Source organism: Ceratotherium simum, chromosome 36 (genome assembly GCF_057802395.1).
Source record: "Ceratotherium simum simum isolate JZ-2026a chromosome 36, ASM5780239v1, whole genome shotgun sequence".
NCBI classification, from domain to species: domain Eukaryota; kingdom Metazoa; phylum Chordata; class Mammalia; order Perissodactyla; family Rhinocerotidae; genus Ceratotherium; species Ceratotherium simum.
In genome coordinates this window covers 26,825,279-26,845,587 of record NC_141935.1, presented here as the reverse complement: position 1 = coordinate 26,845,587, position 20,309 = coordinate 26,825,279, and the positions used below count along the sequence as shown (strand labels likewise).

The 20,309-nt window shown below is 57.6% G+C and overlaps 2 protein-coding genes across 2 annotated transcripts in view; both read left to right on the top strand.

Annotated features, from left to right (window-relative positions):
• The first annotated feature begins 523 nt into the window (after positions 1 to 523).
• Positions 524 to 3,778, top strand: LOC147912372 (left-right determination factor 1-like). The gene is made up of 4 exons (XM_087424237.1): positions 524 to 773; positions 1,889 to 2,336; positions 3,035 to 3,277; positions 3,604 to 3,778. The coding sequence occupies exons 1-4, from the start codon at positions 524 to 526 to the stop codon at positions 3,776 to 3,778; spliced, it is 1,116 nt and encodes a 371-aa protein (XP_087280363.1).
• A 1,740-nt stretch (positions 3,779 to 5,518) lies between these two features.
• The window catches only part of LOC101400117 (mechanosensitive cation channel TMEM63A-like), a 34,949-nt gene continuing 20,158 nt past the window's right edge, over positions 5,519 to 20,309 (top strand). Inside the window, 9 exon segments of the mRNA XM_087424459.1 lie at positions 5,519 to 7,317; positions 7,888 to 8,008; positions 8,966 to 9,165; positions 11,579 to 11,658; positions 14,438 to 14,504; positions 15,456 to 15,493; positions 18,270 to 18,412; positions 19,164 to 19,215; positions 19,556 to 19,664. Coding sequence (XP_087280585.1) covers positions 8,980 to 9,165; positions 11,579 to 11,658; positions 14,438 to 14,504; positions 15,456 to 15,493; positions 18,270 to 18,412; positions 19,164 to 19,215; positions 19,556 to 19,664 — 675 coding nt within the window. The 5' untranslated portion in view covers positions 5,519 to 7,317; positions 7,888 to 8,008; positions 8,966 to 8,979.

Genomic DNA, 20,309 nt, shown 5'->3' with positions numbered 1-20,309 from the left:
CACCAGGCCCAGCCGCTCATCCCTGCAGGCAGGACTGGTCCTTAGTCAGGGAGCCCTGATGTTGAGGGGGCAGATTAGTTACAGCAAGGAACAGGACTCAAGTCAGACCCCAGAGACTCCAGTGTGCTCTATGACTAGGGGGAGGGGGGCTCTAGCGGAGAATGCCATCCCTAGCTCTTCTCCAGGCAACAAGCTTTTTAATTTACCTGGTCTGGCACCCAAGCCCAGGAGGAGGCTCATGACCTCTGTACAGACAGCAGCAGCCAGCTGTCCACAGTCCAGACAGCCCTTTGTGCCCTTTCTAGACAGCCCCTCCTCAGGGCTTAGAGACCCGTCTGGCTGCTGAGCTCCCAGGAGGTCCAAGGGGTGTCACCTCCCTCCCTCCCTCCCTCCCGTCCCCCAGGCCCAGCCCAGGGCTGGCTGTAAAGCTGGCCCAGCCTGGCTCTCAGCACACCCCCTGGGACTCTCCTGGAGCCTCCTCAGGGGACACATTGCCCTGCCCCTCCTCCTCCTGAGCAGCACCATGCAGCCCCTGTGGCTCTGTTGGGCACTCTGGGTGCTGCCCCTGACCAGCCCCGGGGTGGCCCTGACCGAGGAGCAGATCCTGGGCAGCCTGCTGCAGCAGCTGCAGCTCAGCGAGGTGCCCGTCCTGGACGAGGGCGGCGTGGAGGAGCTGGTCACCCCGGCCCACGTGGGGGCCCAGTACATGGCCCTGCTGCAGCGCAGCCACGGGGCCCACTCCGAAGGGAAGAGGCTCAGCCCGAACTTCCGAGGTGAGGCCTCCCTCCCTGCTGCACCCTGGTCCCTGGGGAGGGGGGCTGAGACTGGATGTGCTCATCCTGGGAGGCTGTCTGGGGGCCCGGGGCCCACGGGACAGTGAGGAGGGACCGTGGACTGTGAGGACGGCTGGGGCTGGGCCCCTGTCTGCACTGAGGGCCCCACCCAGTGTGCCAGGCTGGACCCGCTGCCAAAGCCGAGGCAAGAATAGAAATTCACAGGGAGGGGAGCAAAGAGGAAGGAGGGGAGAGCAGAGAGGAGAAGACACACTGGCCAGAACTTCGTGCAGTGGACACAGAGGCTGGCCTCAGCAGAGAGCTGCCTTAGAGAGAACGGACCTCTGGGGTCAGTTCTCAGCTCTGACGTTTGTTGTTCTACTTTGGACAAGTCATAGAACTTCTCTGAGCCTGTTTGCTTCTCTGGAAATGAGGTTAAACTGGCTGTGATACTTCCCAGGGTCGTGGGCAATAATGGGATGTAGGGGACGATTTCATCATTTTAAAGTTCATAGTTTGAAAAAAGGCCTGTCAGGGATGGGACCTGAATCTCCCTCACTCCCTGGGGCCAGGGCTCAGCTCCTCAGCACCCAGAGCTAGACCCACACCCACCCCGCTCTCCAGCCAGGCTGGGTCCCCGGGGAGACAGGGAGAACGGTCCCAAAGGCCTCAGCAGAGGCGAGTGCTGGTGGCCGCGAGCTGCTCAGTGATCACGCTGCCAGCCTGGAGCCTTGGGTGTTAGGGACACGCTGCCTGTGGCCTCTGACAGTGGTGCTGGACCTGTCCCCACCATTGACCTCAGGGCTCAGTTGTTTCCAGGCCCAGGCCCCTCTTCCTCCTCTTGGGGCATGAGCCCCCTCTCCAGAGAGGGAAAGGAGAGTAAAGGCGGGGCTCTTCCTCTGCCCCTTAGGACAGCCGGGGTCAGCTGGGGCCCACAGACTTCCCCGGGCTGGGTTCTCCGCCCCCCACCCCCGTTGCTCCCCTTCCTGCCCGCCCCCTCTGTCTAAAGAAGGCTGTCCGTCTGCTCTGCACCTGAAGCCCCAGCCCTTGGCTCAGGGTCCCCAGCTGACCCGCCAGCGGAAGGGGGAGGTCGCCGACGAACAGCCCCACCCCAGACGACTGCTGTAGGAGACTGGGCCTGGCCCCAGAATTTCTTCAGAGAAGGGGGAGCTCCCTTTCCGTCCTGGCGCACCAGTTTCCCAGCCCCAACTCCTCCCTGTGGGTGACTGGGGAACTCTGTTCTCTGGCCCCGGGCCCTGCCACCCTCAGAGCTCCCCTGGCGCCCGCAGAGGCCCCTGACCCGCTCGTGTCCCCAGAGGTGGCCGGCCGGCTCCTGGCGTCCGAGGCCTCCCGGCACCTGCTGGTGTTCGGCCTGGAGCAGCGGCTGCCGCCCGACCGCGAGCTGGTTGGGGCCGCGCTGCGCCTCTTCCAGGAGCCGGTCCCCAGGGCCGCGCTCCGCAGGCACGAGCGGCTGTCCCCGCGCAGCCCCCGCGCCCGCGTCACCGTCGAGTGGCTGCACGTCCGCGACGACGGCGACGACCGCACCGCCCTCATCGACTCCAGGTGGAGAGGCGGCGGGGGTCTGTGTTGGGGGAGGGGACAGGGGAGGGGGCGGGGCCCAGCGCGGGGGGGGAGGGGAGGAGGGCAGAGGCTCCCCAGGGCCCTCCGCGAGCCCGGCCCCGGGGGGAGGGGGGGGGCAGAGGCTCCCCAGGGCCCTCCGCGAGCCCGGCCCCGGGGGGAGGGGGAGGGGAGGGGAGGGGGGGGGCAGAGGCTCCCCAGGGCCCTCCGCGAGCCCGGCCCCGGGGCAGAGGCTCCCAGGGCCCTCCGCGAGCCCGGCCCCGGGGGCAGAGGCTCCCCAGGGCCCTCCGCGAGCCCGGCCCCGGGGAGGGGGCAGAGGCGCCCCAGGGCCCTCCGCGAGCCCGGCCCCGGGGAGGGGGAGGGGAGGGGGGCAGAGGCTCCCCAGGGCCCTCCGCGAGCCCGGCCCGGGGGGGGGGGGCAGAGGCTCCCCAGGGCCCTCCATGAGCCCGGCCCCGGGGGAGGGGGCAGAGGCTCCCCAGGGCCCTCCGCGAGCCCGGCCCCGGGGAGGAGGGGCAGAGGCTCCCCAGGGCCCTCCGCGAGCCCGGCCCCGGGGAGGAGGGGCAGAGGCTCCCCAGGGCCCTCCGCGAGCCCGGCCCCGGGGAGGGGGCAGAGGCGCCCCAGGGCCCTCCGCGAGCCCGGCCCCGGCCCCGCTCAGCGCCGGCTCCTCCCCGTGTGGCGCGCAGGCTGGTGTCCGTCCACGAGAGCGGCTGGCAGGCCTTCGACGTGACCGAGGCCGTGAGCTTCTGGCGGCAGCTGAGCCGGCCCCGGCAGCCGCTGCTGCTGCAGGTGTCTGTGCAGAGCGAGCCCCCGGGCCCGCGGGCCTCCGGCGCCCACAGGCTGGTCCGCTTCGCCGCCCAGGGCCCGGCGGGCGGCGCGCGGGGCGAGCCCCAGCTGGAGCTGCACAGCCTGGAGCTCAGCGCCCGCGGGTAGGCGCTGTGGGTCCAGGGGGTGAACCCCGAGAACGAGACAAATAGGGAATTCAACTTGTATCCATAGGGCACCTTTGCAGGGTGCTAGGGCAATGAACGAATATATAAAATTTCTCCTTCACTCTTAAGAGTAATATCAGTTATTATTATTTGTTATTTGGTTATTTCTAGTTATCCATACATATCACACATAGCCAGCATCTGAACATAATGAGAGATGGCTCATAAATCTCCCTCCCCGATGCCCCACTAGGCCCCGCCCGGGGCCCCTGACCTCGGCCCTCCCAGCTGACCTCTGACTCTGCCTCTCCTTGCCCCCACAGAGCTCAGGGCGACTGTGACCCTGAGGTGCTAGTAACTGAGGGCACCCGCTGCTGCTGCCAGGAGATGTACCTGGACCTGCAGGGGATGAAGTGGGCTGAGAACTGGGTCCTGGAGCCCCGGGGCTTCTGGCCTATGAGTGTGTGGGCACCTGCCAGCAGCCCCTGGAGCCCCTAACCTCCAAGTGGCTGCTTCTGGGGCCGCGGCAGTGCATCGCCTCAGAGACGACCTCACTGCCCATGATTGTCATCCTCAAGGAGGGAGGCAGGCCCAGGCCCCAGGTGGTCAGCCTGCCCAATGTGAGGGTGCAGAAGTGCAGCTGCGCCTGGGACGGGGCGCCCGTGCCGAGGAAGCTGGAGCCGTAGGTGTGGGTGTAGCCACTGAGGTCTTGGCTTCCGTGTGCGTCAGAAGTGTCCTGGGACACCAGGAGAGACGGCGATTGCTGCACCGCTGATGGGCACATGCCCTGTGCTCTCTCCTCAGCTGTGAATTTGCTTCCTCTGACCAGTCAGCTCCCCTCCTAATTTTTGTTTCCCAGGAACAAGACTCCCTGGCCCTGGGGAGCCCTGCCCAGTCTTCTCTATTCTTCATTTGATTCACTGCACTCTATCCTAAGCACTTACCTGAGCGGGTTCTGGAACCTAAGAGCGGAAACCCCAATTTGTCATTGTTCCCCTGTCCTATCGCTGGATCTGGGCTGAGCTCTGTGGTATGCACGGGAGACCCAGCTGCCACTCTGGGCTTGAAACCCAGGATCAAGAAGGGCTGTGCATTCCCATCTCAGATGCTACGGGCATTCTGCAAGAAACAAATAACACATTTTATTCTCTATTTCTATATTTGACCCAGAAGCCTGCAAATTTGGAGGGACTAGAAAGTTCTACAGGGATTAGGTCAACCTGATTAGAAAGCTAAGGAAAGAGTTAAAAGAGACTCATCAAGTTCTTAGTTAAGTAAAACAGGAAGGTAGGATTGAAATGCATTTAGAGTCTGGTGGCCTGTCCTCTCAGAATTGAGGCAGAAACCTTTTTGTCCTTGTTGTTGACATTTTTACTTTTCTGGGCACAGTGAGTGTGCTCTATTTCAATTCTACTTGCCACAAAATAAAAAGCTTTGTGATCAAAATCATGATCAGGACTACAAGAATTGGGGTCACTCCTTAGATTTGGGGGCAGATGAAGGGAGCCACGGTTGAAATGTTGGGGATAAGATTTTAGGATGCTAAGATTACAGTGGCTTTTAAACTGTGACTGATGTAGGATCCCGGCCTGGGGCATGAAGGCTTAGATGCCTTGCCAGTCTGCACAGCTCTTATTAGCTATAAATCCTATATCCTCTAAGTCTCCATTTCCTTCTCTATCAAATAGGAACAATCCCCGACTCCCGTACTTTTACCGGAGATGTAAGGACATGTGTCTGCCTGACACATAACAGGGGCTGCGGTTATCTCAACTCCCATTCTCACCCACCTTGGCCTTCTCTTGATTTTGAAATAAACATAACATACTGAAAATCAAATTTAGAAATCCCTTCCCGCTGTGAAATCAAGGATCCTAACTTTCCTCTTTGTCAGTGGTTCCTCCATTCTAATTACCGGGGTTGGAATCTTGCCCTTCCCTGGACCCCACGGCAGAGACCAGACAGGTGGTGGTGGCATAAATGAGGCAGGGAAGGAATGAGGACAGGCCGGTAGGGGTGGGGGGTAGGGGGGTGGCAAGAGAATGGACAGTCAGTCTGAGGAGCCAGGGGGAGTCCGGTGGGCCACACCCAGGAACCGGCAGGAGGTCGGGTGTGGGGCCCCGGCAGCAGGAGGACACAGCAGGAGAGGAGAGATGGCCAGGCACAGGTGGGAGGGACAGGGGCTGAGCGCAGGGGCCAACGGCGAACTCTGGGAAATAACTAGTGCCTGGGGTTTAAGGAGGGGAGTGGGGAGAAGGAGGAAGCCAGGTGGGACAGAAAAGAAGTGTAGAAGAGGCAGGAGACCCCCCTCCCCAACTCCCAGAGAGCCCCAGGCTGGTGCTAGAGCCACGGCGGGGAGGCAAGGAGAATCCCTCTATCGTTACAATACGAGAGGAAAGCCCAGAAACGAAGAGAGGCCAGAGGCCCTGCAGAGCTGCGCGTGCGCGGAGGGAAGAGCTGTTCAGGACTTGGAGATCTTCAGTGCTAGAAAGGGTCTGAGAGGAAGCTTTGGTCCAAGCCCCTGGTTTTGCAGAAGCGGAAACGCAGGCCTGCGTTGGGGGGCAGTTGGCGGCGGCGGCAGGCAGGTGGCGCTCTCCCGCTCCCCAGGACGCGCGGTCCTGTGTCAACCCCGTCCCGCGCCCTGCGCGGTGCACAGCCCGGCGCCCTCGGCGAGCTTCCAGTCCAGGCGCCGAGGCCACTGGCTCATTGGAAACACCGTGCTACCCGGCCCCGGAGACACGCCGCGCTCAGCAAGCCGGGCCAGATCGGTGCCCCCGGCGGCCCGGGACCCGGAGAGTCGCTGGAAACACTGCGATCTCCCTTTGGGGCCAAACGGAGCACCTCGGGGCTTTCAGGGTCCCGGCTGCTTAGAGCGGCGGCGCAGTCGCGGGCTGTCGCAGCGGCCCTGGCGGCCGAGGTGCAGGATGAGCCGGCCCAGCTCCCCATCCTCCCACTGCCCCGGGCGGGCCTCAGAGCCCGTCGAGGACATTCAGTGCCATCCAGGGACGATCAAGACGTGTGCAGATGCTCTCCGCGCGCGCGTCCCCGGGCCGCGAACCCCTGTGCTTGGCCCGGGTCTCCCCGAGGTGCCCGGGGAATGGGGACGTGCGAGGGCCGAGGAGAGGAATTCGCCGAGGCGGCGCCCTCCTCGGCCCCTGGACGCCAGCAGACGGCCGGGAGGAGCCGCGCGGGCTGAGCGGCGGCCCTGGGGCCGGGCCGGGGCGGAGCAGGGCCGAGGGGCGCACGGCCCGGGGCGCGGGTGGCGGCGTCTGGGCGGACATCGGCGCTGGCCGAGGGTCCAAACTGGGCAAGCCGTGGGCGCAGCTCTGCGCATGTGCAGGAGGCGCCGGAGTTTCACTTCGTAACTTTTCAGTGGTGGGGACCCCGCCCCGCCCGGCCGGGTAGAGCCAGAACATCTCCCCAGGCTGCGCCCGCCGCGCGACCGCCGCAGGTAAGGTGGGCAGGGCCGTGAGGAGGGGAAAGTCGCCCTCCGCCTTCCGGGACCCGCAGGACCAGGGCGCTGGGCCGGGGTGCCACGCCAAGTGTCCGGATCTGGGGCGCGAGTTTCTGGCCTCCGCAGCCCCACCACCACCACCAAGCAGGGGTGGCCAGGGTGGGTGGGAGGATAAGGTCAGTCCCCGGGCCCCGTGGAGCAGGAACCAGTTCTGGGAGTTGGGGGAGAGGGCCAGCGCGGGAGGGAGCCCTTTGGGAAGAACCACAGGCTCCAGGTGAGCGTTTGAGTTCAGAGACACTGGGCAGGTGTGAGTGAGTGCAGGGGGATGTGCTGGAGGTCCGGCCAGAACCCCTGAGCGGGCAAAGGGCCGCTGCCACATGACTCTGGCCCTCCGTGTTCCTTCAGGGGGGTCTGTAAAGGCTGGTGCCCCCGACCCTGTGGTCAGGGAAGCCCTACGGGAAATGAGTGGCGGGACCGACGCAGCTTGAGAGGTGGCTGGGCTTCGGCTGCCTTTGCCAGAGCCAGCTCCCACTGAGGACCCCTCCAAGGACTCCTCCACAGTCCTTCCTTCCACAGGCATCTGGTAAGTGTGGGGACAGGGAGGGGCGGGCATTGGCCTCGCAGCGTTGGGCTAGAATGTTCTATTGGAGTAGTGCCACTGGGTGGGGTTTAAAGGAAGGAAGCCAAGACCATCTGTTTCCCCGAGGTAACTTTCCTGACTTTGTTCAGAGCCACCAACTCTATGGCTCTGACATCACACCCTCCAGCCATTGCCAAGTCTCTCATAGGGGTGAGAAAGTGCCTTGGCCTTCGGGGGCATCCTCCCATGCCCTTGGACCTGCCACTACCCCCTGCCTTCCTGCACTTCCTGCCATGTGTGTGTGACATCGTCCCCAGCCCAGCGGTCCCAGGGGTCAGAATTGGGAATCACCACCCCCGTCTCCCCCACACACACACATACACCCCACCAGCATTACCAGGTAGTCAAAACATCTATTTGGATTCTCTGTACGTTTCCTTCTTGTCCCCAAGATTTTTGTCCCTGTAACAGGTAGAAAGAGCAGCAGAAGTCCCCTGAGGATCTGGTTTCAGCAGACTGGGGAGGTGGGAGCTTTGAGGAAGGGCCTGCTGAGCATCTCTGCTGGCTCTTCAGCCGCAGATGGTGTGAGAGAGGCCAGAACTTGGGCACCAACTCTGGGCCTTTGGTGTCGGGAGACAGACACTGGAGATTCCATGAGCTGCACCAGGGCCGCCAGGAGCCTCAGAAAGGAAAGGTCAGCCCCCAGCCTGGAGCTGGTCTGCTCTGGAAATGCTGGGCCTTCCTTTTAGACCAAAGGTACCAGGAGTGCAGGGGTGAGAGGGCGGAGCTGGGGGCCGCTCCCTGAGGAGGCCCTGAGACCCCCTCCCCACCCTCGACCACCCCCTCTTTGTCTCCTCTGTGTTCTCTGTTCCCACATCTCCTCTCTGGCTGCCCCTTCCCCGCCTTTCCTCTCTCGCTGAACTAAGGCGTGGTCGTCAGCAGGCTGGAGAGGGAGCATGGCACAGCAGAAAGGGAACTGGGAGTCGGAGGCTGGGTGTGGGACCGGATTCTGCCCCAACCAGCTCGGTAATCTTGGGGCGGGCTCTTAGCTCTGAGCCTCCGTTTCCAAGTGTGTCCAGTGGGCCTGTCTCTGAGGTCCCAGCCTGACATGCCGTGCGCAGTGGGCGCAGGGTCTCGTCTGTGGCTCGGGTGGATCACCAGCTCTGCATTGTTGGGTGTCCCTTCTCCCTCGTTGCTGTGTCTCCGCGCTGTCCTCTGCTCTCCCTCCCTGTACCCCTGTCCCCTGCCTGGACTCTGGGGCTCCAGTGGCTCCCACGGGAACACCTTCCCAGCAGTAGTCCTTGAGGCTGCAGGAACTCCGGCACCTCTAAAGCAGGCAGCCGCAGCAGCTCCTGTCCTTCCCGTTCCTCTGGGTTCCCCCCGCCCGGGGAGGCTGCCCGCTGTGTCCTGGATGAGCCATCCGCCCATTCATCTGACCCTCGGGACTGTTCCACAATGGAGCTATTCTCTGTAGACTCTGCCAGGCACACGGGGGTCCGGTGTCCTTGCTGCTCTCCCTGAGTCCTTGCTGCTGGCTCCCTGCGCCCCGCCAGCCCCTGGAGGAGACACCCACCCTTGGCTCTGCCAGCGCTGGCTGGGGAAACTGCGGGAGAGTTCCAGCCCTGACCATCTGCCTGGTGCTGTTCTCCAGGGAGGACAGGCGCGATGACCGACTCCCCATTCCTGGAGCTGTGGCTGTCCAAGGAGGTGTCCACCCATGGGCGGCTGGGCATCGGGGACCAGCCCAATGACTCCTACTGCTACAACTCGGCCAAAAACCACACTGTGCTCCAGGAGTTCAACTTCAGTGGCATCCTCACCACCCTACTCCAAGACGTCTGCTGCTTTCTGGTGAGACCCCTCGTGAATCATGCCCCCCCTTACTCCTTTCTTTGACCACCCCCCACACACCCCCATGGCCTTCTGGGAAACTCTAGCGAGGAGCCAGACATACCTGGATCAAATGCCATCTCTGCTACTTACCAGCTCTGTGACCTTGGTCGTGTTCCATAGCTTGCTGGGCCTCAGGTTTCTGCTCTGTAAAATGAGGTCATAATTCTCACCTCAGAGAGTTTTGGAGAAGATTAAATGAGGCAATGTACGGAAAGAACACACATGGCTGCTCCCTGGATTATTACCGAGTTATCAGCCTGTCGTGTGTTTAAGGCCCTCGGGAAGGGTCAGTGCACAGGGAGGAGGGATGTGAATGGACAGTGTGGGTTAGAATAAGAGCAGCTGCTATTCCCAATTTATACACGTCACCTCCTGTTCCCCAGGGGGTTCCTGGGCCTTTTAGAGGATGAGACGTGGAGAAAGCTGGGGAAAGGCAGACCTGGTCAGAGTGGCCTCACAGGCGGCCTTTCTGTAATGTAGACCTGCTTGTTCCCAAAGATCCCCCATGAAATGCGCCATTTTCTTCCCTGTGCTGACTCAGCATTGGCTGGGTGAAATTTACTGGGGCTAAGGCGCACCTTCTTTTCATAAATGCCCATGGGATGGTCGGTCCCTCTCCATGCCTTCGCCTAACATGCAGCGGAGACCATCTGAGTACAGGGGGCAAGATGGGGGAGGAGGGAGTAGACGCCCTTGGGCTGCTTTGGGCCAGAGGCGAGGCTTGGGTGGGGCCTCAGGGAGGGGGGGCGAGGGTAGCATGGGGTGTCGTTTCCTCCCCCACCCCCAAGAGAAAGCGGTATCAAACACGAGTTTGCTGGCACAGAAATGTTGGTAGAAAGGAGAGAGGGAGTTCTCACTCCTCTTTGCGGTTTCGGGGTTTCCTGCCTGGGATTGTGGTCTGAACTGTTGCACTGGAGTTTTGCTACATTGTTGATCCTTTATGGGCAGTGGTGGGAACCTGCATGCTACTCATGTTGCGTTTTTGCAAAAGGGCTTTATAAGTGTCAGATAACCCACTTCTTGGTGCTAAAACCCATTTGCAGGTTGAGAACATGCTCATATATACCAGCCTTGGTTGAGAGCAGGGAGTAGGCGGGAGTGTGGTGATGGATTTGGGGGTCAGTGGGATTAATGGCGGAGCCGTAATCCAGCATCTTCAGGTAGGGGAGAGTTTGGGCCAAGGTGAGAAGTCTGGAGAAGGAGATGGGCAGGGCCCCAGGCGGGTGGGGTGAGTATGGCTGGAACAGGGTCAGTGGAGGAGGGAGTGGCTCTCCACTGGGGTGTGCTGGTGGGGGTGGGTTTTTAGTGCAGGGAGTTATGGGGGTGCACATAAGAGCCAGAGGGGCCTGGGGAACATGGACGCGTGGGAGATGTCCATACCACAGGAGCCTAGGAAGCAACAGCCGGGCAGAGAGGGCAGCACTGGCTGAGCAGCAATTCGTGTTTATCCTACAACACGCCTCTCCTGCCTTTGAAAATGTATCACCAACTTCCCGATCCACCTTGAGAAAATTCTGTGGGAATTCAGCCCCCGTGGGGTCCAGGCCCTCTGGATTCCCTTTAAGAAAAGAAAACACATTTGAAATCCCAGTTCTTGACTGGGGCAGGCAGGGATATGCTAATTAAAATGTCTCTCTACCTCCCGAACCTTGAAGGAGGAGAGGCAGGAACAAGTCTGAGAACCGGCCAAGATGGATATGTAGGGAGGGAGGAGACAGACTAGAATTTACAGAATTTTAGAGCTAAAAGGGGTTTAGAGAGATGGCCTGGGGCCCCAGCTCATGGAGGCTGAGCCGGCCAGAGCACCAGGTCCTCAGTGGGCATCGTCCCCTGCAAGCTCCATGCTGGGCATCCACAGGGCTTGCCTCCAGGAGAACCAAACTCCAAGTAGAGATCTGATCACTTCTGGCTCAGCCTGGGGGTGCTCTGACCTTGATTCTGTAATAAAAATGAAACTCTGTGTGAAGTGAGGAAGGGCGCTGGTCCGCAGGGCAGCCGTGAGGCCAGACCTTGCCTTCCTGCTCCGGGGCCGCTCAAGGCAGATCAGCTGAGGAAGGTCATGGCTGCTGATGCTGCCTTGAGAGCAAAGGACAGGACAGGTGAGCTTGACTAGGAGGGCACCAGAGCAAGCTCGGTGTCGGCATTCGTGACTTGGACACAGGCGACGGGAGCTGGTGAAGGGGGTGAGCAAAGCATCGGGCCATTGAGCTGTGTGGCCTTGGGCAGTTCAGTACCCTGTCTGGATTTGGATGATCTCCAAGGCCCTTCTAGCCCTACTGAGTCTAGGCAGGTGGGCTTTGCCCCTGAGACAGCTGTCTCTTCTAATTAGAATCATCCATATGCTTTCTCTTGGTTTCTTTTCTCCTTTTAGGTTTTAATATTGATATTTTCCATCATAAGAAAAAGATGCTGTGATTATGGCCGTATTGCCTTGGTGTCAGGAGCAAACAGGTAAGAAAGACATACCATGTTGAATGTGAGAGTGTGTGTGAGTGTGTGTATGTATGAGTGTGTGTGTGTGTGTGTGTCTGATGACTGGGATGGGATGGGGGCTTGTGAAGCCCACCAGGCAGGGCCCACACATGACGCTGATATTAGATTGTGTTCTTTGAGTGTATCTGCCAGGCCTGTACCGGAAACTGTGTCTCTGCTCTTCACCACAGACCCGGGAGGTCAGCCTCATTACTCGTTGTCTGATGAGAAACCAAGACCCACACGCCCAGTTCTCTCCTGGGGCTTTGGCCTGGCCGTGGCTGTGAACCTCATTGGCTTCAGGCTATGGAGGAATCTAATTGCTTTCGATGGTTAGGGCTTTCATCGTCAGCCTAGGAGGATGCCAGTTTCTTTCTCATCTTGAATATTTTCCAGTGTACCTTCTTTGAAATTCATTAGTTGGGGCTGGGGATGAGCTGGGGAGGATTAAGAAGGGCGGTAGGGCCGTGGGTGAGCTGCTCCCGTCCTCCTTCCTGGTCAGTGCGGGCTGATGGCCCCGACTCAGCCGGCTTCAGGCGAGTCTGTTACAAAGCACAGACTCCCTCGGCCAGACCTCAGGGCCTTCCACCTGCACCCTGGGCTCTGCTCACGTCACCTGAAGGGAGAAAATGAACTCTAGATCTGCACCACTGAAGTTTCCAGCTCCAGCTGGCTGTCACACATCCCAGGACCTGGTGTCGGATGCAGCAATAGGAAGCGAGTGGGGAAGACACGGGGACTGGCCCAGGCTGCCCCGCCCAGAGCCTCCCCTGCTGTTCTCCAGGCCGACCCTCCACTCTTGCTCCACAGGCTGCTCCCGTGTTGAAATGTGGTCTGTGCAGGAGGGGTGAGGGGCATATCTGTAAATGCACCTTCTTTTCCCACAGTCTCTGCTCTGGCATTTGCGAAAGCCCGGGGGTGTTAACCGTGGGGTCAGGTGGTGGGTGCTACTCAGCTGTGTTGGAGCCTTAGCCTGTTGTGGGGGTGGGGGGAGCTTTTGGGACATCCCATGCATCTGTGGCACATTCACCCCTAGGAGGGGCTGTGTCTTGCAATAGAGTAGAGCACTGGACGTCAGGAGACCCCGCCACCTCCCTGGCTGTGTGATCTTGTTACCACACCAGGTCCGTTTTTGCCCGCCGCCCAGAAAGCCAATCACCGAGACGACGAGATTGCAGGGAGGCTTTAATCACAAGGCAGCCAAGTGAGGAAAACGAGAGAACCAGTCTCAAATTCACTTTCCCGAAAATAGGGACTCAGGGGTATTTATGGAGAAGGGGGCAAGGTGGTCTGAAATGGTTGGAGGTGAGGAGCAATGAGGTAATTGATGATCTGTGCAAGCGTAGTCAGGTTTTGTGTCTCTTCGTAGGATGCATGTTCACAGGATGGCAGCATTAGCATGCCCTGAGGGTGGAGTTCCAACCTCTTGCCGTCAAAAGGGTCCAGTTGATGGGTTGGTGGTCTCAATCCAGCCTGAAGTGGACAAGGGGTTCAGTTCCTGGGAAAAAAATAGCTCAAACACCCATTACCATGGTAACCCAGGCTCCAGGGAGATGTCATCTATAGGAACCTAGTGGGAGTCAGGTAGCATATTGCATATTGCCCAAACAGCACAGTTTATCATGCAGATTTAAGTCCTTGCCTTCCGTTCTGATAAGTTTCTAGGTAAAACCATCCTCCCCTTCTTCCTGGTACAGGGAAGAAAATACCTTTACAAATGGAAATTTTCTTTACAAATGTAAATGTCTCTCATAAAGGGTAACTAGAACTAAGAATGGGCTTAGCAAGACCCACCCAGGTACCTGGAGATGTCTGTGGTGATGGCCCTTTCTGGGGGCAGGCCTCCCATCCCAAACTCCTTTGGTCAGTTAGTGGCGGTGGGGGTCAAAATGTCATTCAGGCAGAGACGTATTTTGAGTTGGCAAATTCTAATCCTCCATAGTTACTAGCTGCTTAATCATCAATGGCTGTCTGCTGTTTTCAATCTTGGTCAAGTCCCCAGACTCCTTGGGGTTTGTTTCCTTCCCCGGGGTTTCTGTGAAAGTCAAATGAGACCGTTCTCCATAAAGGCTTCGAGAGTTAAGTTTCTCTGTGTCTTACACCATTAGGTGGGATGGTGGAGCCAGGATAGGAAAATAGAGAGAAGCAAAACTTAGCATATTGCAAACACCTCGAATTCCCGGTGCCTGGGCCATTTTTATGGGTTACTTGGAAGAAAGGATCTGATTAAAATGTCATAGTTCATCAACTGCAAAATGCACATTTTGACATTTTCTCGTCTCTGAAATTGGGATGTAACTTATTATCAGTGGTGGTCATAGTTTAATCAACAGCATTTTTCCTTTTTTAGTGGTTCATAAAATAATTGTGCTCTTTACAACCAATGGTGTATTAGATTTGATAAAATACAGTGTATTCCAAGTTTCATTTGCTGTATTGGGAAATATTGTAAACAGGCAATGCTTTGAAGTCACTTCAGGTTGACTAGTCACAGTGCTGAGGTTCCAGGGTATGGGCACGGGATGGTCCATGATGCGCTGACCCCACAGTGTTCATCCCGTATAACAGAGTTTGTCTCACGACACCTAGGGATGGCCATTGCCCTCGTCTGTACTGTTCACAGGGTGGGTTATATTTTGTCCCAGCCATTGGGGGCTAGTAGCTCTGCTCCTAAGCTCTAAGAGGCAGCAAGATACTGGACATAAGTCTTTAGACTTTTTAAAAGAATTATCTGTCATTTTTTCCTCTGTGTTTCTAGTGAATCCAGATTCCAGAGATCGTTGTCGTCTTCCTCCTCAAGGCAACAAGACGTTGAAAGCGAGCGGGTTGGTATCTGAGGGACAGTTGTGGTTGTCACCAGGCGGCAGGGGGTGGGGCAGGGACGGGCAGTAATGAATTGGCAGGGAGAGGGCAGCTGTGCTCCTGTTCAGCCGCTAACCTAGTCCCCTGGGTCTTGAGTGCCGGGTGTTGGTGAGAGCTCTTCTCTGCATTGACAGAAGCCTATGAACTCGGCAAGTGCCACGGGAAGGAGGGCAGCTGGATAACCCTTGACTCTCAGGCAGTGGGCTGTGGAATCCCCTGTGGTCCCAGCACTTGTCAGTTACCATACTCAGGGCTTGGTGGGACAGTTAATTGTGGACTTGCCCGCTAGCTTATGAGCCAAATGTGGGCAGGGACCGTGTCTTACCCAGCGCTGTTCCCCACCCCCTGACACCCAGGAGCTGCTGAGTAATTGTGGAGTGAATGATGAATGAATATTTGTCTTTCCCAGCTGGTAACAGTCCTGCTTTAGGGAGTATTAAGTGTAAGCGATTCGATGGACAATAAAACCTACCGACACCCTTTTCCTTCCCTAAATCCCGCCCCAGGGAACTGTCCAATCAATTAGGCTCATTTCCTCGCTTTAGTCCCACGTCTCATTCCGTCCTTTTGAGACAGTCAAGCAGAAGCCCCTGTCAGCTTCTCCAGAGCTGCCCTGAGCTGTCTTCAGCTCTTGGTTCAAGTTTCACGTTTGACCCTGGAGCCAGTGTAACTCCACAAATTGTCAGAACTTGAGAGGTTTTCCTCAGATTTCCGGGCACAGGTGCATATTTTGAAAGACTGGGAGTGTGCAGACTCTGTCACGTGTGGGACAAGGGGGTCACTGGCTGAATTTGAGAGAAAAGCACCGTTTTTTATAAGGAGTTTAATGGTTATTTAATGTCAAAGACGATGATTCTGTCTGCCTCCCAAAGACAAAGATGTTGAAAGCTAATCCCCGTTCTCTCCGTTTCCAGGGACTGTTCTCCTGGCTGGTTAGGATCTTCCACCTGAGGTGGGTTCAGCAGGGGCGGCTGGGGGTGTTTGTTTGGGCGGGTCTGTTTGGGTGTTGGGCCAACTGGGAGGAAAGAGCCAAGACGCCTGGCCCTGCGCTGGGGTCTCTTAGGTTCTTTTCAGTTCGGATCTGAGGCAGTGTGTGGGGGCCGAGAATCCAGGTGGCCCAGGCTGTCCCCCACAAGCTAATTAAAGCCAATGTTTTGCTTTAGGCGGGAGTTTTATCTACTAATAGTTAACACTGATATATTTGGGTGGAAGCCCTTCTAGGCCATTTCACATGTCTTTGAATTAGTGAAAAGTGGAAAAATAATGATTGCGTGATACATTCAGCTCACTTGGTTAAACGTTTTCTTTTTTCAAAACTTGGGGCTGCGGAGAGAAATCCTGAAGAGGCTCTCGGTATTAAGAGCTGGGTGGTCTCCTCTCATGTGGTGGAGGAGCCAAGACGTGGGTCTCGGCTCTGCCACCTGCTGCCGTGTCCAGCGGGTCTAAGGAGCCATCGTTGTCACACACGCCTTATTGTACACAGCACTGGGAATGCGAAATGCTGCCTGTTACACGGTGATCAGCTATGACTTTAGGGTGCACCCCATTTCAGAGGGGTTGAAATATGAAAAGGACATCTTAGAATTGATGAAATATGGTAGTTATAGGACTTTGGGTAAGTCCCTCTCTCTGGGCCTCAGTTTCCCCAACTGTAAAAGGGGCCGAGGATAGCATCTGCCCTGTCAGAATCAAATGAATTAGTACGCGCGAGAGCATGTTGTAAACGGTAGAGTTGGGTGGGAGCTGTTCTCGGGAACCGGCAGGAGGCAGGGTTTCTGGAGAAGCAGACAGTGACCTCTGGTCTGGAGCAGGAGGGGGCAGGAGGAGGGGGTTCACGGGGGAGGGGTCCGTGGTGGGAGAGGTGGATTTGCCAACACCACCCTTCCCTGCCCCTGACAAAGCGTGTCACTAGGACACATTTCCTCCTCATGTTGGAAGTGATACAGTCACTGTGATCAAGTCCATCACACACAGAAAAGAAGCAATAAGAAGGAATTGTAAGTCACCATAACCCACCTCTGAAAGATGCCACAGCTTGTTTTCCTTTGGAGGGCCTCTCTCCATGGCCTCTGCTGGTGGGGGCTCAGACCACCCCTCCTACCCCTGGGCTGTGGACCCCACTCTCAGCCTGGACCGGGTGGGGCAAAACCAGGACTCAGGCTCATCGTTTTCCTGGTAACCAGCACAGGCTGCTGACAAGTTTGCGGTGCAGTCGCTCCCCTCGCCGTTCCTGCTGTTTCATTGTTCCGTGTCCCCCTCCAGTCCCCTCCGCGTGGACATCGAGTGGGGCTGTCGTGTGGGTGCAGCTGTGTATTCTGCTTGGTCATTTTAGTGCCATATCAGGCGTATTTTTCCGTCTCAACTCCCAGTGCTGGTTCTCTTCTCTTCTAGTCACAGAATGGACTGCCCTTTGGCTTTTTTGAAGCTACAATTAAGTTTTAACAGCTGCTCGTGGCCAGTGTTACAACTGACCTGTAAAGAGGCCTCTCCGTTTCCTTCTGAGTGGCCTTTCCCCAGCAGGATAGGGAAGTCAGAAGAGCATCTCATGGAAAACTGTACTGAAAACTGCTGACTTGTTGGTTTTAATCTTCCTCAATATTTGTTTCGTAGGCACGTATTTTGCAAAGTGTGTCATTTGGTGGTTTAGGCAGAAGTGAAAGCAGTGTAGTTCATTGCAAAGCTTCGTCCTCCGGGTAAATGGTAGAAAGGAGTCACGTTAGCGAGCATCCTTCCGAGCATCCGCCAGGTGCGGGCGCGACGTCGGGGGCCTGGTCCTGCCGCCTCTTGGGCACCTGCTGAGTCTCCGGGGACCTGGCGGCAGTAGCTTCCCTGCTTCAGGTCCCAGCCTCAGTGAGCCCGTGACCCGCTCCCGGAGGGGGCTGAGCTGGATTCCACTGTGGTCCGTCTGTCTGTCTGAGCGCACAGCCCACGCTCCACACCTTTCAGATCTGCCTTTTTATGCTGCAGCGCTGGCTTCCCTGACTCTTCCCAGGGCAGTGCTTTCCCGGCCTTCTGGAAGCAGGACCCTTCAGGAGAGTGGAAAGGGGGAGATCCCCCGGCTCCCTGCATAGCACGGCCGTCTGGCTGTGAGAACCCGGAATTTTCTGGTGCCCCAGTGACCTGGAGCCTCCAAATGCAGCCCTGAGGGTGGGAAAGGGCAGAGCCAGTCACCCCCCATCTCTGGGGCCATGGCAGGGGCGTGGCGGGGGCAGCGGGATGGACTGAGCCATGGAACGTTTAGAGCAGTGGTTGCACCTCTCTCTCCCGGCTCGTCTGAGGGGAGACAGAGGAGAGATGGGGCCGTGAGCCGGGGCCCCCCCCAGCTTCATTCAGGAGGGGCTGCCCAGCAGGCACCATAGGTGGCTTTCTTGTCCATGGACGCGGGAGGGGCTGTGGGTGAGTGTATTTACACACCTCACCCACGTGCAGATGTGGGCACAAATGTTTCTAGGGCCGTCAGATGGAGTGGTGGTAGGTTCCCACACCCAGGACTGTGGGGCTGAGGGCAGCTCTGAAGTTCTGTCACAGCTCTGCTGTTATAACCCGTGTGACCATAAAGTTATGCAGTTTTTCTGTGTCTCTGCTTCCTCATACATAAAAAAAATGTGGATAAAATGAGAACCTGCCTCACAGGACGGTCATGGGGATTAAATGAGACAATCCGTACAAGGCCCCGGGCCCGGCCTGTTACTACTGCTCACTGAGATCCCGTGTGTGTGTCTTGCCAGCAATGACCAGATCCGGGAGCGGTGTGGGGAGGACGCCTTCCACTACCTGTCCTTCCAGAAACACATCATCTTACTGCTGGTGGTGGTCAGCTTCTTGTCTCTGTGTGTCATCCTGCCCGTCAACCTCTCGGGAGACTTGCTGGGTAAGGACCCCTCGTCTTGTCTGAGTTGGGCCCGGGCAGAGCTGCAGCCCTAGGGGAAGGGCTCATCGTGGTGACCAGAACCCCAGGATTCGTGCCCACATTCAGATGTGAGAGGGTCTCAGGGTGACTTTCTGGACTTTTCCATCTGATTAAAGATCTGGAGAAGAATCCACTACGAACCTGGACCAAGACCTGGGGCCTCTAATGTCAATTCCAGTTCTATCTAAGTAGGAGGAAAAACCCAAGATCTATGGAATCAGGGGCTCCCAGAGAGTGCTTTACCATTTCCCGCCCCACCCAAGTCAGAAAGCCACAGTTAGTGGATCCAGAAGGTGTTTGTGATGCTCAGAGTCAAAATCAGGGCATGGAATTATATTTCCAAGCAACTGCAGGAATCCGGCTTCCAAAATGTCATCACAAATCTGCTTTTTATGCCCAATGATTCCTTTGGTTTTGGGAGCAGCTTAGGATGTTTCTAGATTTCTCAAGGAACACCACAGGAATCTCAAAACAAGACGAATTCCAATTTGACTTTGCCTGCTTGGTAGGTTGAGAAGTTGTCAGGGAGCGTCTTGGAGTGAAGTAGAGGCCATGGTGGGTGTAGCTGTGAAAAGACTGGACAGATGTCATTGTCCTCCCGCTGGTCTGGCCGGATTATGCTTCTCCTCAGAGCTCCAGACACCAAGGCTGGTCCTGCCCCCGTCCCCCTCCCCACTGTGACCCTGGACTAATAATCTGTGCTTCTCTGCAGACAAAGACCATAACAGTTTTGGGAGGACGACAATAGCAAACCTACAGACTGGGTGAGTTGGGGAGGAGGGTGTGGGGGTGCTGATGGGTGGGACCAAGTGGAAAGTGAGTGTGCTGCTGGGCTGTGGGCAGGGACACGCCCCGGCAGCTGCAGTTTTGCAGCGGGTTTTAGGAAACACGGAGGCCCCGTGGGTCTGGGGTTCGGGTGTCAGGACAGGGCCAGGGGACGTCTCAAGTGTTCACGTGGGCCACACGGCCTCTGTTGGAGGCGTCTGTGGTGATGAAGCCCTCGGCCCTCAGCCCAGTGCCATGAGGGCAACCCCGCCCAGCCCTTGCACCCTCAGTCCCTGCCTGGGAGCCCAGCCCTGATGGTGGGCGCCGTCCCCTCCTCAGCAACAGCCTCCTTTGGCTGCACTCCGTCTTTGCCGTCATTTACCTCTTCCTCACCGTGTGCTTTATGTGGCACCACACCCAGTCCATCAGGTGCACAGAGGACAACCTGGTGAGTGAGGCTGGGGGCGGGAAGTGCTGGGGAGGGTCTCAGGAGGGGCCGGAAGGAATGGCAGCCCAGACTCATTTCAGCGGACCAACGTAGTGTGAGCTTACAGAGGGGCCTCTGGAATCTGTCTCACATATTTGCACTCAAAGTTGGCATTATCTTTTTTTAAAATTTTCTGGTAGATGTTTTAGGATTTAGATATTTTTCCCCCATTCTGTGACCAGCCCTTAGATTTGTGGGGTTTGGGCTTGTAGTTACTGACTCGCAGTAACTTTCAAGAAGTCCAGGTTGAGAGCAGCCTCCCTCCCTTTGCAACCACAGCTTGAGGGGGGAAGGGGAGTTTCTATTACTTGGTCCCAGGCCTGGGTCCTCCTCTGATCTGCTGTGTGACCCCATTTGAGTCACTTCCCCTCTCTGGGTTCTTTCTCAGTCTCCTGTCATGCAGGAGGCTCATAGAGTTGCTTTGGAAATGTATTCTTTGGGGCCGGCCCCATGACTTAGTGGTTAAGTGCGCGTGCTCCGCTACTGGCGGCCCGGGTTCGGATCCCGGGCGCGCACCGACGCACCGCTTCTCTGGCCATGCTGAGGCTGTGTCCCACATACAGCAACTAGAAGGATGTGCAACTATGACATATAACTATCTACTGG

Bases quoted from the DNA above. Each gene is read 5' to 3' on its own strand.
- LOC147912372 (XM_087424237.1), top strand. From the start codon at position 524: ATGCAGCCCCTGTGGCTCTGTTGGGCACTCTGGGTGCTGCCCCTGACC. The intron at 774-1,888 runs GTGAGGCCTCCC...GCCCCACCCCAG, and splicing joins GCTCAGCCCGAACTTCCGAG to ACGACTGCTGTAGGAGACTG. The intron at 3,278-3,603 runs GTAGGCGCTGTG...TTGCCCCCACAG, and splicing joins CTGGAGCTCAGCGCCCGCGG to AGCTCAGGGCGACTGTGACC.